The sequence below is a fragment of the Nymphalis io genome, chromosome 1 (genome assembly GCF_905147045.1).
Source record: "Nymphalis io chromosome 1, ilAglIoxx1.1, whole genome shotgun sequence".
Classification (NCBI taxonomy): Eukaryota; Metazoa; Arthropoda; class Insecta; order Lepidoptera; family Nymphalidae; genus Nymphalis; species Nymphalis io.
This window is the reverse complement of record NC_065888.1, coordinates 9,594,607-9,610,699: the sequence shown is the minus strand read 5'-3', so window position 1 is coordinate 9,610,699 and position 16,093 is coordinate 9,594,607. Positions and strand designations below refer to the sequence as shown.

The 16,093-nt window shown below is 32.5% G+C and overlaps 2 protein-coding genes across 10 annotated transcripts in view; one reads left to right on the top strand and one right to left on the bottom strand.

Moving 5' to 3' along the window:
* The window catches only part of LOC126774696 (transcriptional coactivator YAP1), a 35,181-nt gene extending 32,192 nt beyond the window's left edge, over positions 1-2,989 (top strand). For all 7 annotated transcript variants that reach the window (XM_050496676.1, XM_050496758.1, XM_050496591.1 and 4 more), the window contains one exon: positions 238-2,989. In XM_050496676.1, coding sequence (XP_050352633.1) covers positions 238-333 — 96 coding nt within the window. In that variant the 3' untranslated portion in view covers positions 334-2,989. The remainder of the gene's footprint in view (positions 1-237) is intronic.
* LOC126773802 (myrosinase 1-like) lies at positions 2,606-10,553 on the bottom strand. Of its 3 annotated transcripts, none has more exons than XM_050495111.1 (10): positions 10,464-10,542; positions 9,597-9,760; positions 7,497-7,588; positions 6,900-7,168; positions 5,482-5,886; positions 5,083-5,385; positions 4,849-4,983; positions 4,664-4,770; positions 4,013-4,148; positions 2,606-3,049 (listed from the first exon to the last, which is right to left on the bottom strand). In XM_050495111.1, exons 2-10 carry the CDS (start codon positions 9,638-9,640, stop codon positions 3,023-3,025), a joined length of 1,518 nt encoding a protein of 505 aa, XP_050351068.1. In that variant the 5' UTR covers positions 9,641-9,760; positions 10,464-10,542; the 3' UTR covers positions 2,606-3,022. The 3 variants fall into 3 exon arrangements, with proteins under 3 accessions (XP_050351068.1, XP_050350988.1, XP_050351151.1); XM_050495031.1 differs by lacking the exon at positions 2,606-3,049 and adding an exon at positions 3,251-3,649 and having other exon boundaries at positions 10,464-10,553; XM_050495194.1 differs by lacking the exons at positions 2,606-3,049; positions 10,464-10,542 and adding an exon at positions 3,251-3,325 and having other exon boundaries at positions 9,597-9,757.
* Between the last annotated feature and the right edge of the window lie 5,540 nt (positions 10,554-16,093).

Sequence of the window (16,093 nt, the reverse complement as noted above, 5' to 3'; positions counted from 1 at the left end):
ATACCACTGAACGTTTGCAAATATGTCAATTAACAGTAGTCATTTTTCATAATAACACTATTATATATTCAAATATATGTACATCCGGTCATTGTTTAAAATTTATTAAATTAACGGAATTGCTTGCTAACGTTGCTTATTTCATCTATAAAGAAACAACGAAATTGATTGACTTCTATTATTTTTATAATATTTGACTAAATTGCATAAAATAATATTTTTTTTTATTAATTTCAGCTGGGAGAGTTCACAAACGACATTCTACTGGACGACGTTCAGTCGCTGATAAACTCGACGCCCAGCAAGCCGGAGAACGTGCTGACCTGGCTGTAGAGGCGCTGCCGCGTGCTCACAAACTTCACGTATTGCGTCAGACCATGGAGTACTTACCGCATCATACCATCGACCAGTCCCAACAGTGTCGGTGTCCGAACGGTGTCGGTGTATATTTTACTAAGCAAATGACAGTAAATAGCGTAACGTGTGTACATGATCGGACGGTTGGGGCGATTCCTGTGTGGTTTGTGTGAATTGTAATCGATGCTCGACATTGCCCGTGACAATGAGAGCGACTCATTGTTCGAACTGGCGTTCGTACGGACGACGGTGTCCACGGTCGCTTATTATTCAGAATTGGTTTTCATGTCTCGGCATTTATCTGAATGAGATAGGAACGAAAATTCTGCATGATAAGTATTCTATAAATGTTTATGCGGCTTACTCTTCTTGTATAAACGTGGCGTATCGCCTGTCAATTAGTAGATATAAATATTCGTGTACCTTACATATTTTTGATGATATGCGGGCATTCAATATACCAAAACGTCCACTCACTCAATATCATACTGTTTGTCTTCATAAAAGTACTTCGATTTGAAAATAAATAGTTAACATAAAACCATGATCATTATAAAGTCTTCAGCCATGACTATATTACTGGCTAGTCATTAAATAAGATGTTCTACTGCTGGGTAACCGAACTCTAAGGGCAAATGCACTCGTTGCAAACCTTCTTTTAATCGAGGAAAGAAGTAAAATTGCAATCATGTTAGCTAGGCATGCTAGGTTTCCCATACTCTTTAAATCTAGACTATCGGAAATCCTACCTTCCAATGAATTAAACGATGACGTTTTTTTGATGAGGACGATTTGTATAATTTAATTGATGTAACTTAGATTGTGATAACACCTTGACTTATCAGTGCCTTATTGTGCCTTTATACAATTTATTTATTGTGTTTAAATTAAGGTTGATATATTTCTACACTATGAATGGACTATTGATATACATAGATATGTATTAATATTGAAACAAATAAAACTACTTATGTACTTTTTTTTAGTTATGTGTTTTGTCTACTTACACCGTCCTTGTGTATTTTTCGAGATTATGTTAGGATAGTGATAGGTTATCGCAACCTAGTTAGATATTTTGGCAGCTATTAAGTTTACTTACTATACATAATGTTTGGTTCGAAATGTTTGATGTATCTTTGCGCGTGTATGGGTGCCGCTAGGTAGTAACCATTAGACAATAAACAGTACTCATGTAGTTAACGCAACGGAGTGCTTTTATATTCTAAACTCGACGTTATGTTCTGTGAGAGTATTAATTGGTACATTTTTGAGTTGTAAGAGTTCAACGTTTCCCGCTGCCTGCAATTACTCCACTCGGAAACGCTTTGTGCGTTTATTTGTGAAACAAGAGTGTAAAAAAACTTGTCCTCGTTGTAATGTATAATAACTATGCGATTTATAATAAATGCGGTTTTTTTTTTTTCTATCCTCCAATATTTTTTATGATTGTAATAATCTGTTCAAAATTGCGTTTTAGCCCACCTAGTCTTTAGAATTTTTATGAATTCAGTTAGATTGTTTGAAAATAATGTTGAAATTAGGCCTTAAAATTAAATTTAAAAATACTACATTGAAAACTTTGCCATATTAGTAAAAGTACTTTATTCTTGTAAGAATTTATTGTAATTTTCAGCTATATAAATAGCAATAAATAGAAACTGTGTAACTATTATAATTAGGTGTAAAGGTGCTGGGTTAATAATACATATTATTTTGTATTCTGTTGATCATTCGTGGTACTTTATTTTTTATTTGTCGTGTATTAATTTTTGTACTTTTTAAGTAACAAAGCTTTTTATATTGTTCGGTACATTATTCAATATTTGCTTTTTCCTTTTACCCTTAGATATTAATTTGTATTGAACTGTAGCGTCGTTTATTTTTCTTTAATGTGGCTGCGTCTATTTTGTATTTATTTGTAAGTAATAAACAAAACATGCACTACATTATGTAAACACCTGAGAAAACATAGTGGGAATTAACTGTGATGAACTCGGTTACTGCCGATAGGTCGACCTCTAACATTTTTAGGAATAAAGTGTGACATATACTTGTATATAATTTCTTGCTTCGATTTATAAAAAAGCTAACTTTGACGACCAAAGATTGACATCGACTTAATCAATTATAAATCAGTTCTATTATGCTCATTGAAAGAATATTTCTTGCTTTAAATGTCATTTCTTGACTATATTTAATACCAAAGTATCATTTCATTATTTTAATTGTTTTGTCTATCATTTCTTAAAGTCGATTTATCGCGTTAACTTGAATACGTACTATGTTTTTGTTGCGATGACATAATGAGAAACATTCCATGTTTGCTAGCCGTCTGCGCGTCGCCGGCGCCGTCTGTAGGACAGGCCTCTGGGACTCACACCCGAATAATATTCTGAACAATATTTTAAGTGTGAACTATAATATGGTTTATTTCTTAAGTATAGCCTATAGTATTTTACAAACATATCTTTTCAGTCTGACACATGCAAGTTTTCTCTGTAGTGTATATATAACATGTGTATCAATGTTATAGCAATGAAATTATAATTATCATTATAACTAATTTGCAATAATTTCATTGTAAATAATTTGATATTCTTATATGAACTAAATAAATATTTGTTTTAATATCTATTATCGTTTTTTATCACGTCACCAATATTCCTTAAAGTTCGTCCGATTTGTTGTTCAGCTGTAGAAAATATATATAAAAAAATTAAATAGTGTTCCTTGCTAATTTCATCTTTGTAAAAACACACCACACTAAAAATGTATATATACAATATATATATGTGTATAATACATTTAATTTAATATTGTAAAGTATAGGATTTAGTACATATAATAAATAAGGTTAGTGCCGTTATTGGGTTAAATTAAATACGAAAATATAATGATAATAATTTAATATAATTTAAGTACTTGCTTCATCAGCAACCTCAAACATGCTTTAGATGCGCCGCCTCACCTGTCGAAATATAAAGCCCATCATGCACATGCAGCTAGCGATAAATAATAATGTGTGATGAAATGGAGTAGATGGTATCACGCTTGTTTATTTATTATAATACATTTTTGTGTATGATGCAAAACTAGTGAACAGAAAACTACTGATTACTGCACAAACTAGCCTTACTCAACCTTCGGCACGGAAAACGTTTACTAGTGGCCTTGTAAAGGATATTAGACCATTGTGGATGAAATTGAAAAATGATCGCCAATCATCTTTATTACTCGAGTCCACAGGTTCATATGGACTGTAACTATCTGTTCTTGCCGTCGTCGGTTCGGTCTACAGATTTAAGAAAAGTTATTAGATTATCTATGAGTTAAGTGTAATGTCGCAGGAAATTGGAATCACACCTTTACTTCGAGAAATAAAGAGGTTGAAATGTTTGAGTATGAGTCTTATATCTATCTACATATACATATATATGTTAATTGTTATTTTTAAAATAGTCAGGTTTAAAAAATTGTTAGAACTATTTACATTATAACCACGAAATTTTATATTTGCAGTATGATTAAATAAATTCTGGAATATAATTTGGAAATGAGCTGAAATGGTTATTTATCATTTGTTTAGTATAAGCATAACTCTAGGTAGGTCTTCTAAAATATCCATAAAAAGGTCTTATTTTATGAATAAACTTACAGCAGGAGCTTTAAAGCGGTCATCTTCTGGAAGTTCACGGGTGGCAATGAGCTGCTTATAGTATTCCGCGGAGAGTTTCGGTGTTCGTGGTCGTTCCGGGTCAGTTATGTCCACGTAGTAGAGACCGAAACGTTCCCTAAAAGAGTAATAACATTGTAATGACGTTTCTGCTCGATGTTTATATCTTATTATTTCGTTTAAGTTAAGTATATTTTATTTTCATCAATCATTAAATTTACTTTTGTATCTAATTAATATAAATTATTAAATTTATTATATAAAAAGTTGCAATAATGTTTCTTGAGCTAGATTTAAACTTGAACACATAGTACATAATTATTTAATGATACAAATGACCTTGCTATAAATCCTCCTCAAACGTAAATATGTATGGCCTCGCTTTTAAGGAAAAAAATATAATGTCTTTTAATTACTGCAATTATTTATGACAGAACGCAATTTCAATCATCTATAAAATAATTATTTATTATTATAATTATTATCTTTATTATAGAAGAAAATTAAAAATTGTATAAGTTTTATATTTGGGTTGATATATATATATCCAAGCGATGTTTCAAAATAAAACTCAATTCTTATAGATCATGCAAAATAAAGGCGTTTTGTCACGTGACCGTGATAAATACTCACGAGAACCCAGCACGCCATTCAAAATTATCCATAAGAGTCCATAAAGTATAACCAAGAACTTTGACATCGTCTTCGTAAATTACATGCAGAAGTGCTGAAAGGTAATCCTGAAACATAACATACATTTATAATGATTTTTCAGTTGAGACATAGAATATTTTTATATGATTGGTACTAGAACTTACATTCAAATATTGAATACGTCCATAGTCGTCTAAAGTACCACGATCAGAAAAACCATTTTCGGTTATATAAATGGGTGCATCGTTGTAAGAGCTCTTACACCAACGCAGTAAGTTAGCAAATCCGGTAGGTACAACCTAAATCAGAGCAATGTATTGAATTATAAATCATATTTAAAATGCACTACGGAATATGAATTGAATATATATATATATATATATACTCTATATATTTACTCTAAGCCATTCTGAAGCCGAATCACCACCGACGTTCATTGTAGTAACCGCGCCGATGTCCTTAAGCCAGGAAGGAGATTTTGCTATTGGGTCTACACCAGGTCCAGTTACCAAATGAGTGGTGTAATGATTGATTCCAAGAAAATCAGAAGTGCCTTTGATTCTTTCCAGCCAATAGTCATCGAATTGTTCTAGACGAGGCTTAGGTAGACCTTCGGCTTGGCTTTGCTGAGCCACATTTTCAACCATCACCTCTGGATAACCGCCTTTTTCGGTAAAAATAGGATGCGCAAACCATCCAAACTAAAAATATGAAATTTTATATAAGATAATCTTATTTTGAGTAATTATATTTGAATTATAATACAAAAAAAAGAAAACTATTCAATATATATTTACTTTAAATTGGTTAGCCACTTCCGCAAGGGCAACTTGTTCTGCGTCTTCTGGGTCGCTGGGCTCGTACCATATAGAGTTGATTGAGATCATTATCCTTCCATTTTGATGCGGCCTGTAGCTATCATTATACAAATGGTACACCTCAGCGTGAGCCTTGAGAAGATTATCACTGCATAAATAGTTTCCAACACCGTGGCTGTCTATTGCGGGTGCCTTTTTATCGTCTCCGTAGGCGTCTTCACAAATTTCATAAGGCTCATTGATTGTGATCCAGGATTTGATCCTATCACCAAACTCTCTGAAGCATACGTCGGCGTAATCACGGAAGTAATCTATCATTTTAGGGTTAGCCCATCCTCCCAGGTCTTGAAGTGATTGCGGCAAATCCCAGTGGAATAAAGTTACCTACATTTAAGGAAATAAAACAGAATTTAGACATTTCTTTAATATTTTAATGAGACCAAAGTAGGTTCGTCAAAAAATTTAAGGCCGGCTGGTTTTTCATATTTGTTTTGAAGCTGTACAATTGGAATGAACACAGATAATCGCAACCATTCCTAGCACCGATCGACATACAACCCTAGTGTGCCATGTTACTATGCTTACATGATCATTTATCATTTCATTTGTTCTATCGCAAAACACCAATGAGTTGTATATAATAAAACAGCAATACTTGATATTGTTGTGTTCCGGTTTGAAGGGTGAGTGAGCCAGTGTAATTACAGGCACAAGGGACATAAAATCTTAGTTCCCAAGGTTGGTGGCGCATTGGATATGTAAGCGATGGTTGACATTTCTTACAATGCCAATGTCTAAGAGCGTTGGTGACAACTTACCATCAGGTGGCCCATATGCTCGTCCGCCTTCCTATTCTATAAAAAAAAAAAAATACTTGCCCCGGTGTAAAGAGTGAGTAGGCCAGTGTAATATAGGCACAAGTGAAATAATATCCTAGTTGGCATGCTTGGCGGCGCATTGGTGGTGTAAAATATGGATTGTATTTCTAACAATTTAATATTTAAGGCAAAGGAGAGTGAGGGCTATTATCAAACCATATAAATTAAAACAATATATAACTATGAAAATAAATATCAAATTAAGAGTTGTCTTATTAAATAAAAATATTAACATTAAGTAAAGCCAGTAAATGGTCTAAGATATCTCCTTTTGAGAAGAAGGTTTGAAGTTTATTCCACCAAGTTGTTCTAATGTGGGTTGGTGAATAGACATGTGGAAGATACACATTAAGCACTGATACTGATGAAAATTTAGTGGTGGAAGCCCGGGTTTGAACCGGATCTCTAGAAGGATCGAAAGTACATTAAAACGTATTAATTTTGACTGAAATTAATTAATTTTGATGAGTACAGCTTAAATTATATTTATAACTATTTAACATTGGGTTTCGCACGTACCAGCGGCTCAATGTTTTTCTCTGCCAAAGCATCGAGGAGTGCGTTGTAGTAACGGATCCCATCGGGATTAATGTGATCAACACGACCAGTTGGCAGAATTCTTGCCCAGGAAAGAGAGAATCTGTAAAAGTCCACGCCAAGGTAAGCGAGATGGTTCACGTCCTCTTGATACTTGTTGTAAGAGTCACATGCAATGTCGCCATTTGTTTCATCAGCAACCATCCAGGGCCGGGAGTGTGTCAAGCGATCCCAAACATTTTCCGACTTTCCTGAATAAAAAATACTTTGTAAGAAGTATAACATTAATTTCTAATATGCAGAATAAATAACAGTAAGACAAAATAAGAATAGATTAAAAATATTTTGAAATTAACAATTTTATTTAAAGTTACTTAGTAATAATAACATCACCTTTTTGTTACTTGTAGATAAATCTTAAGATAGCCTCGTACGAAAATACGGATTATAAAACTTGCTGGGTTCTAGATATTTGTATGATAAGTTTGACGGACGTGAATACGATAGCTCCGAGGTACATTTTAACTTAGTTTAGATTTAGATAAAATTATAGAAAAAAACTATCATTTTTTTTCTTACCACTGACATTCCATGCACCCTCAATCTGATGGGACGCTGTAGCTACTCCAAATGTAAATCCTTCAGGAAATTTTGTGAAGTGTGCAATTCCCCTAATAAGAAATAAGTAACATATAATATAAATATATCCCCAAATAATTATATTTCCAGTTTATAAAACGTTAGGCAAAGTCAGATTAAGTAATTTGGCCTTAATCTAAAGGTTTATTGGTCACGTATTGCGTCATTGACAGTCGCCGATCAATGATCAATCAGAAACTGGAGTTTTATCTAGTGGAGTGGTAAGACCAAAGTCTAAACAGCCAGCCTAGTTAGTTATTTTCCACATTTTACCGCCAAACAGCAATATTTAATATAGTCGTGTTCCTGTTTAAAGGATGAGTGAGCCAGTACAGGCACAAGGGACGTAACATCTTTGTTCTCTAGGTAAGTGGCGCATTGGCGATGTAAGGAATGGTTAATAATAATATATATTTATAACAGCACCAATGTATGGTCGGTAGTGACCACTTACCATCAGATGGCTCACTTGACCGCCCGTATGCCTATTTTATACATACCAGCATGATCATATATATGATCATAGTTCTGAGTTCAACTTTCATAGGAAGATTTAAATCTCTGAAAATGTCCATTTATTAACTTTGTTTTGTTTCTATAAACTTTCAATCATCACCATTTTACAGACTATCATTTATAAGTAACTTAAGTTTCAGCCAATTCAACTGAGCAATTATTTTATAGCAATTTTATCGAATAAAATGTTCGACGTGATTGTTTAAATTGACATAACTTTATTATTTATGAACCGATTGAAATAAAACAAATAAAATTTTTAAGTGAAGTTAGCCACAATACATTAGTGAAAACCACACTCAAATCCGTTAAGCCGTTTCTAAGATTAGCGCGCACAAACGCACAGACAAACAGACAAAAATTCTAACAATCATTGTTTTGGGTTCTATTGCGTTAATAAAGGCCCCCGGTAATAGTTTTACTCGTATATCTTCCATGTACAGACAGCTATTAGTTACAGATTTATAACATGTATAGATTATTATATTTTGTGTAGCGATAGTCTCCATTTCAGTGTGAATTAAATAACTTAGGAATGACTATTTAACATAATAATTCATACTGTTATCAATGGCATTTAATTTATTCCATTACCCGCCTGTATTCGGTAATAGATAACATTAAACATATAGAATATCTAAAAACCAGTTTCGGTTTTTACGATTGTTATAAAAGTTCTACATTTTTGCTTAGATACCGAAATATACAGACGATACTAAATTAAAAATATAATGTTTTCAAGACATTTATTCAAAATAATATAATTATATGAAAAAATGTGTGAACCTAATTCGTTGCAAATTTGTAATTATATTTCGCTGAAGCAACGTACTAGTATTTCTGAAGGATTTCAATAATATTTGATTGTTACGTTATTATTTGACGTTGTTCGCGCTCCGATATATTTGGACAAAATGGATGATTTAAATAATTTGGCGACTTTGGTTGTATGAATGTTATTGATCACTTTATACGTTTCTTTGTTTTTGATAATGTTGTCTGTTACATAATATATGAAGCTGACTGTACATACTTTTGTAAAATTTATCACTGTACTAGTATGGTACTTTTATACTTTGATATGCAATTAAGCTTCTGTGTATTTGTATTTCTTACAATTTATTTTATTTGGTATATGACGAGGTAGCTAATAAAAAAATATTAACTGTTATTTTTTACCTTGCCTTAAAAACTATCAACTAATTTATAAAAAGTAGGATTTTTGTAAAGAAATTAAAGAAACGATTTTCTTCCAAGTATTGTAGACTAGACTTCGTTCGGAGTACGATCCTTGACAAATTAGTACTATAAATGTACTTAATCTTTAGTTTTAGATACTACTCGTATGTATAAGGAACTCGTATTATAAAGTGTGATTTAGAGTGATACAAAACAGGTTTTTTATGTATGTACAAGGAATACATGAAAATTTATTGACTCTTTGAACTTTCTGTAGATATTAGCAAATAGGTTATAACAATCAATCAAGTGCTATGTTGTAATAGTAAACAAGTATGTACTTACGAGTGGGTAATAGCCAGAAGGGCGATAATGACTGCGGTCGCCATTGTGTCGTGCAGCGATGACGACTCACTATGGCTTACTGTTGGCCTGACGGCGTGTTGTTCTATTTTTAACAATACTTCCAGTTAGCGGTAATCTGAAGTGGTACCCGGAGTTGGCACTATCTTGAGAAGATAGAGAAGATAAAAGTTGAGACAGTAAAAAATAACTAAAGTTATCCAATATTATTATATAAGTATTTATATAGAATATTTTTTATTTGGTGTCTCATATCATTACATCACATTAATTTATAGTATATTTATTTTTTGGTATAAAATACATAACGTATGACGTAATCATTCAAACTCCAAACTTGGTTGAAGATTTTAATTGTAAATTTACCTTTGAGAAGCTATCGAGAAGATAAGAAATAATAAATGTAATCTTATAATATTAAATGAGCAACTAATTATATATATAAGTTTTTTTATGTATCTCGGAAACGGTTGCAACGATTTGGCTATTTTTTTTAAAATTTAAATAAGGTTTTGCTTCTTAAGTTAATCTATATATTATGTATTTTCTGATAAAACTGAATAGAAACAGAATATTGTAATGTCGAAATCGAAAGATGTTGAATCTCTAGGCGTTCAGATGCTTAATCAGCTAATTATGTACAGAAAGGAAAACATAGTGAAAAAATAAAAATAAATACTTATCGATTTAATTACTTTATGAAATATTACCTGCGCCAGGAGACAAAGGTAATAGGGGAACCGGACTTTAGTTTTCGATAATACCAGAATAACTTTATAAAGAAGGTATTATATTTGCATAATTAGTTACGAATGGGAATGGACGATAAATAACCAATCGTATACTTACTTAAATGAAGTCGTTAAGTCTCATCAAGGAGTCCCTGCATCACGCATAGATAGTCCACGGAGGTTGCCAAGGAGTGAATGAGAAGAATGCCTCGAGTTAGAACTTCCCTAACTTTCCACACGTCAATGGGATGACAAGGTTGGAATACCAATAAGAGTGCGCGCCGTAATATATTTCTTGGCTGAAATAGTTGAGGCCGGTCTAGCCACCAGCTAAGTAAAGAGTAAATTATGTTACATATAATATTATAATTTGTTTTGTTTATTCTATACTAATACTATAAATGCAATAGTAACTCTGTCTGTTTGTCTGTTACGCTTTCACGACTAAACTATTGAACCGATTCTGATGTAATTTGGTATAAAGAAAGCTTGAACCCAAAGAATGGAAATAATATTTTTTACTCCTAACACCTGCCGAATCCGTACACGCGGACGAAGCCGCGGGCGAAATCTAATGTATAATATATTATTTGGAAAAAAATACCGCATAGAACATTAAAAACATTAATTTCTGTCTTAAATACATATATAAACGGAACAAAATTCAAATGGTCTTTATCATATAATAATAATAATATTAATGTCTTCCAGACCGATTTCGGCCACGGCGGTCAATCTCAAGAGAGACTAGTCAACTGCGCAGGAGATATTATAGTGCACGAGTGTTTGCGCAACCACAGGTGCAGAGTGCACTCTCTTCACTCACTCTCATAATCCGATTGGACGGCAATTCGACGATTCGTTATCACCTGAAGGAGACTAACACCCAAGAGATGCAAATTTTCTCTTTAAGGAAAGGGATTGCCCAGGAAAGCTGTTATTTTTTTTTACTTACCAAAAATACTTTAAAATATTTTTTAAGCTTTAAACTAATATGAATTAAGGTAATATATAGTTTCGAAGATATACCTTAAAAAGAGGCTTTCGTATGTGAAATATGTGATCGTCAAAATGAAGAGTGGATATAGTAACGGCATCATAGCTATAAGGCAGAGCAGTAAAGTTCCAATCAACTTTAAAAACGTTGGAAACGGTGCACCGTAGCGCCATAGTGAGCGGACGTCCTTAGCAAACTCCAGTAAAAGTAGCCGAGCTCTCCCGAGACCGCTGGCTGAACGCAACTGTTAAATTAATATATTTACGAGCATTTCAAAAGCTTAAATATTAAATTTTATGTTGACTTAACCCAGTGGCGGATGAGGTTTAAGCCCAGAGTGGCAGATTTGAAGGGCGCCCCGACTTCATCCAAGTTGATCAATTATCCATTTTACTTAGATTTTATGTTGACTATTTTGATAATGCCATATAGTATATTTATTTAAAAAACCGAGATTTGTATATCACTTCCTAAGTTCTTATGTATGTTCTTAAATGTTAGAAATATTATGTGAAATCACTAAAAAGTTGTAAATTGTTTATGGTTTTATCTTATTATATTTGATCAATTTATTGATTATTGACAGTACGGCACAAAGTTTGTGTAGGGCCTATACCTCTTATAATTAATACGTATGTAGTCAATTGGTAGATAAACATGACATATTAATTACAATACATTAAGGTGATTGATTGTACAGAGCCCCATAAAAGAAAACAACTTAAAGCATGCTTTGCGGGCGTTTCTCTAGGCACCACAGGAAGTATTAGACAAAAGTCACCGGCAAAAACCATGTTGACACCCTCATGATTTTGTCTTAATTTCTGTTTTTCTACGGCTTCTATATGTGAGCAGTAGCTCATCGTACATTCGATTGAGATAGAATTTCTTAACTTTGGAAGAAGTTGGCGCAACAGCCAGTTTATTTGTACGTAAACCTTATCGTACCGTAGTATTTACGAGTATATTTATTTTCTTGTGTTCTCACCAATATTTTATTTTTATTTTACTTGGTTCTGAATCTTTGGTAAATTAAAATAAGTATGTGTAGCCTTATATAATATGTTATTAATTTCGCATGACTGGTGGCTTAAGGTACCTTCTTTATAGGTTAAATTTGGCGGACAACATATGAATGTCCGTCGTATCCGAATTATTCAGATAATCATTATCATAATAATTCAATGTAATAAACATTAAAATTATGAGTTATTGTTTATAACGCCACAAAGTAGGTACTTAGAAATACAGGCACGACTAATAATATGAACAGCGAATTAATGTAATCTACACAGTTAGAAAAGAAGGTTAGAGGCAAAATAATTAATGAAACTTATTAGACATCAGAAAGGTTTCTGGCGAAATTTCCTACAAACGATTTCAACTATATTGGCTATATATATACTGTATAGTATACATATAATATTTCGAAAACACATCGTGTTTTAACAATAATATATCCGTAACCGTAACAGCCTGTGAATGTCCCACTGCTGGGCTAAAGGCATCTTCTCCTCTTTTTGAGGAGAAGGTTTTTGGAGCTTATTCCACCACGCTGCTCCAATGCGGGTTGGTAGAATTCACATGTGGCAGAATTTCAGTGAAATTAGACACATGCAGGTTTCCTCACGATGTTTTCCTTCACCGTAAAGCACGAGATGAATTATAATCACAAATTAAGCACATGAAAATTCAGTGGTGCTTGCCTGGGTTTGAACCCACGATCATCGGTTAAGATTCACGCGTTCTTACCACAGGGCCATCTCGGCTATTATTAACAATAATATATAATAGTAATATAAGTATCATAAAAGACTCGACATGTGGAGATCATCGAGTTCTCTGCAAAAACTCGAGGTCCTATACACTTACATGCATATATATATAATAATATTTCTATCCAAAAAGTACCTATACAATCTCTACGTCTGACTTCTACCCTCTGTATATATAAAGATATAAGTATACAATTTGCGGTTAGTTTGAACACTGATGACTTTGAAACAATATGTCATTAAACTATTAGTCCCAATTGCACGTTATCAAACAAGGTATAAAATTTCGTTTTAAAATTTACTAGTTAAAAGCCTTGAATAATGCCTTTTGAAAACTATATTTTTTTTATCTGTGATCTACTTATTTAAAAGCTAGACATTATTTAAGGACTGGAAGCAATGCTTGTTTTTTAAGGTTTTACTAATATTCCAGGTTACCTCTCTATTTAAGGTGTGTGTTACAAGTGGAGACTCTGAACAAGAAGAAGACTGAAGAAGAAAAAAACAAGGAGAGAATCTGCGACTTTTACATCGCTAGGCGGCTCGTAAAACATTACTCTCTTGGCACTTATAAGTATAAACCTTGTTAATAAAATATACGGAGATCAGTTTTAATTTATACTCAATAATACATAACCTTATTGTTGACTGGCTTTCCGGCTTCCTTTAGGTACTGCTATTAAAACTAATGGCCTTTGATTGGGCAGTAGTATAATTAATATTTAACTTTTTTTTGTTGTAAACAAAGAAATAATAATAATAATATCCTCCAGACCGATTTCGGCCACGGCGGCCAATCTCAAGAGAGATTAGCCAACTACGCAGGAGATATTATAATGCACAAGTGTGTGCACAAACACAGGTCTCTATTCATTAACTCTCATAATCCGATGGGACGACAATCCGACATGACCGGAAAGAGTTCAAGCGCAGGACCAACGGCTTTACGTGCTTTCCGAGGCACGGGCACTCCCGTACACACTTCAAAGTTCCAGACTCCGGGCTGCTACTGAGAATTTTCTTACAGAAAAACCCAATAACTTTTTATTGGCCTGACCTGGGAATTGAACCCAGGATCTCCAGTTCTGCGGCCTTTTACCAAGTCACTAGACCAACGAGGCAGTCAACACATGGAAATATAAGAGACATAATAAAGTAAAAAAACTAGATAAAAAGCAGGTAGCCAGCTTCTAGTGTTGTTATGTCTTGTTGTATTTGTTATAGGTATATACAGAACAGAGTATATTTTTTTAATATTTGACCTAATATCATAGTCTAAAAATTCTATCTTAATAACAATATAGATGTGTAAAAACAAAATATATAGCTTACTTGCAACATAAACACTTTATTCGTTCTGCGATATGGTTTCATTGATGATTTAAGATGGAATAGAACTATATCATGTAGTTTTGGTAAATTTAATATTTATATAACTTATTTTTGTTATTCATTTTTGATTTTTATTTAGTAAACAATCAATTATATCGTGTTACATCTTCTACATTTTTAATGAATTTAGATGGTTATATTTACATCAAAGTGACATAACACTGTTTAGAAATATATAATTAAAGATTGAAGATTTTAATCTGCGAATATTATTAAAAACTTTTTGCAATTATTTTTTATAAATATATATTTGACACGCCAGCAATGTATGTAAGGCTTAACTAGGTAGACAGTAGACGCGAAGGCGTGGCTTGTCCTTAGTCTTGCGTGTTGTGGCATGTTTTTAGTTATTCCCTATACTGACGATGAGAGAGAAATCTTATTTATTTTACTTTCGCAAAAAAAGCGCCTCAACAATAGAAATGTTACTATTGGTTTAGATATGCACATCACAAAATGAAATAAAATCATTTTTTAACTGAATTTATAATTTTCCCTACATAGAAAGAAAAGGAAGCAATACATAAATATAATACTTACCACTGCACCAGATATTATCTTTAACATGTTATGTTTGTCTGAATTTTTTTATTACATTAAATTTGATATTTTGATTTTCTATAATAACAATAAAAATCAATATTTTTTTTATAATATTATATTATCTTTACGGAGTTTAAATAATTATTTTAATAAGGCAAAGGCTCTTACCTACCTACGTACCTATTCATATACATAAATAAATGGTGTGTATATATTAATCGTATTTACTATATTTACTATTAAACGAACATAATATTTTTACGATAAAAGTTATATCGATAAAAAATTATATAAGATAAAAAAAGTAGACGGGTATTATGAAAACTAAAAACGGCTTAGCTCAGATATTGAAAACTTACTATTGATATTACGGGATCTTTAAATATTATATACATACGTGTATCTTTTAGACATTATCTAATCGCTTTGAAGAGTTATTCATATCTCAAATTTTCACGTCAATCAAGTACCTGTTTATCTTCTTAATATATTGAACCCCCATGATGTGTTGAAATCCGTATCATTGTTTCTACTCTAAATGTTTCGTTGTTTCGTTTTAAAATTAATTGAAAGAACTTTATTAATTTAATTTAATTTTAATTTTTTTTGTATTAGTTTTAGATAGCATCTATAGTTATTTATAACGTACGTATCGTACATATTTTATCTTTACATATTTTTTAAGTTGTCATATTTGTTATTGGGTGCCAGTAATGACAAAAGTAGGGCCATCTTGTAAGAGCAAACTCGTAACTCACCGCAGAAATCCATAGACCATAAATACTCTTGTACTAGGTAGACTTATTTTTTCTCATTTATCTTTTTCTTGCCAAATACATGACACAAGTTTTATATTATTCTAATCTCAATATTTGTTCCTTCCAATCAGGCTTACTATTCGGTTATCATTAATACTGTAATTATTCGAAAGTCAAAAGTTCGTTCGACGACGGATTTGTGTGCGTACCTCTGTGCGTTCCTTGCGGAAAAGGTCCCGCCACGTCACCAGCGACCTCCAAAATCCGCTCGTTAAAGCACGAG

What these genes read in the sequence shown, in the direction of transcription:
- LOC126773802 (XM_050495031.1), bottom strand. Translation starts at nt 9,640, where the DNA reads ATGGCGACCGCAGTCATTATCGCCCTTCTGGCTATTACCCACTC. An exon ending in GACGTATTCAATATTTGAAT is followed by an intron (nt 4,771 to 4,848) that starts GTAAGTTCTAGT and finishes GTTATGTTTCAG; the next exon opens with GATTACCTTTCAGCACTTCT. An exon ending in ACCGCTTTAAAGCTCCTGCT is followed by an intron (nt 3,650 to 4,012) that starts GTAAGTTTATTC and finishes TTAAATCTGTAG; the next exon opens with ACCGAACCGACGACGGCAAG.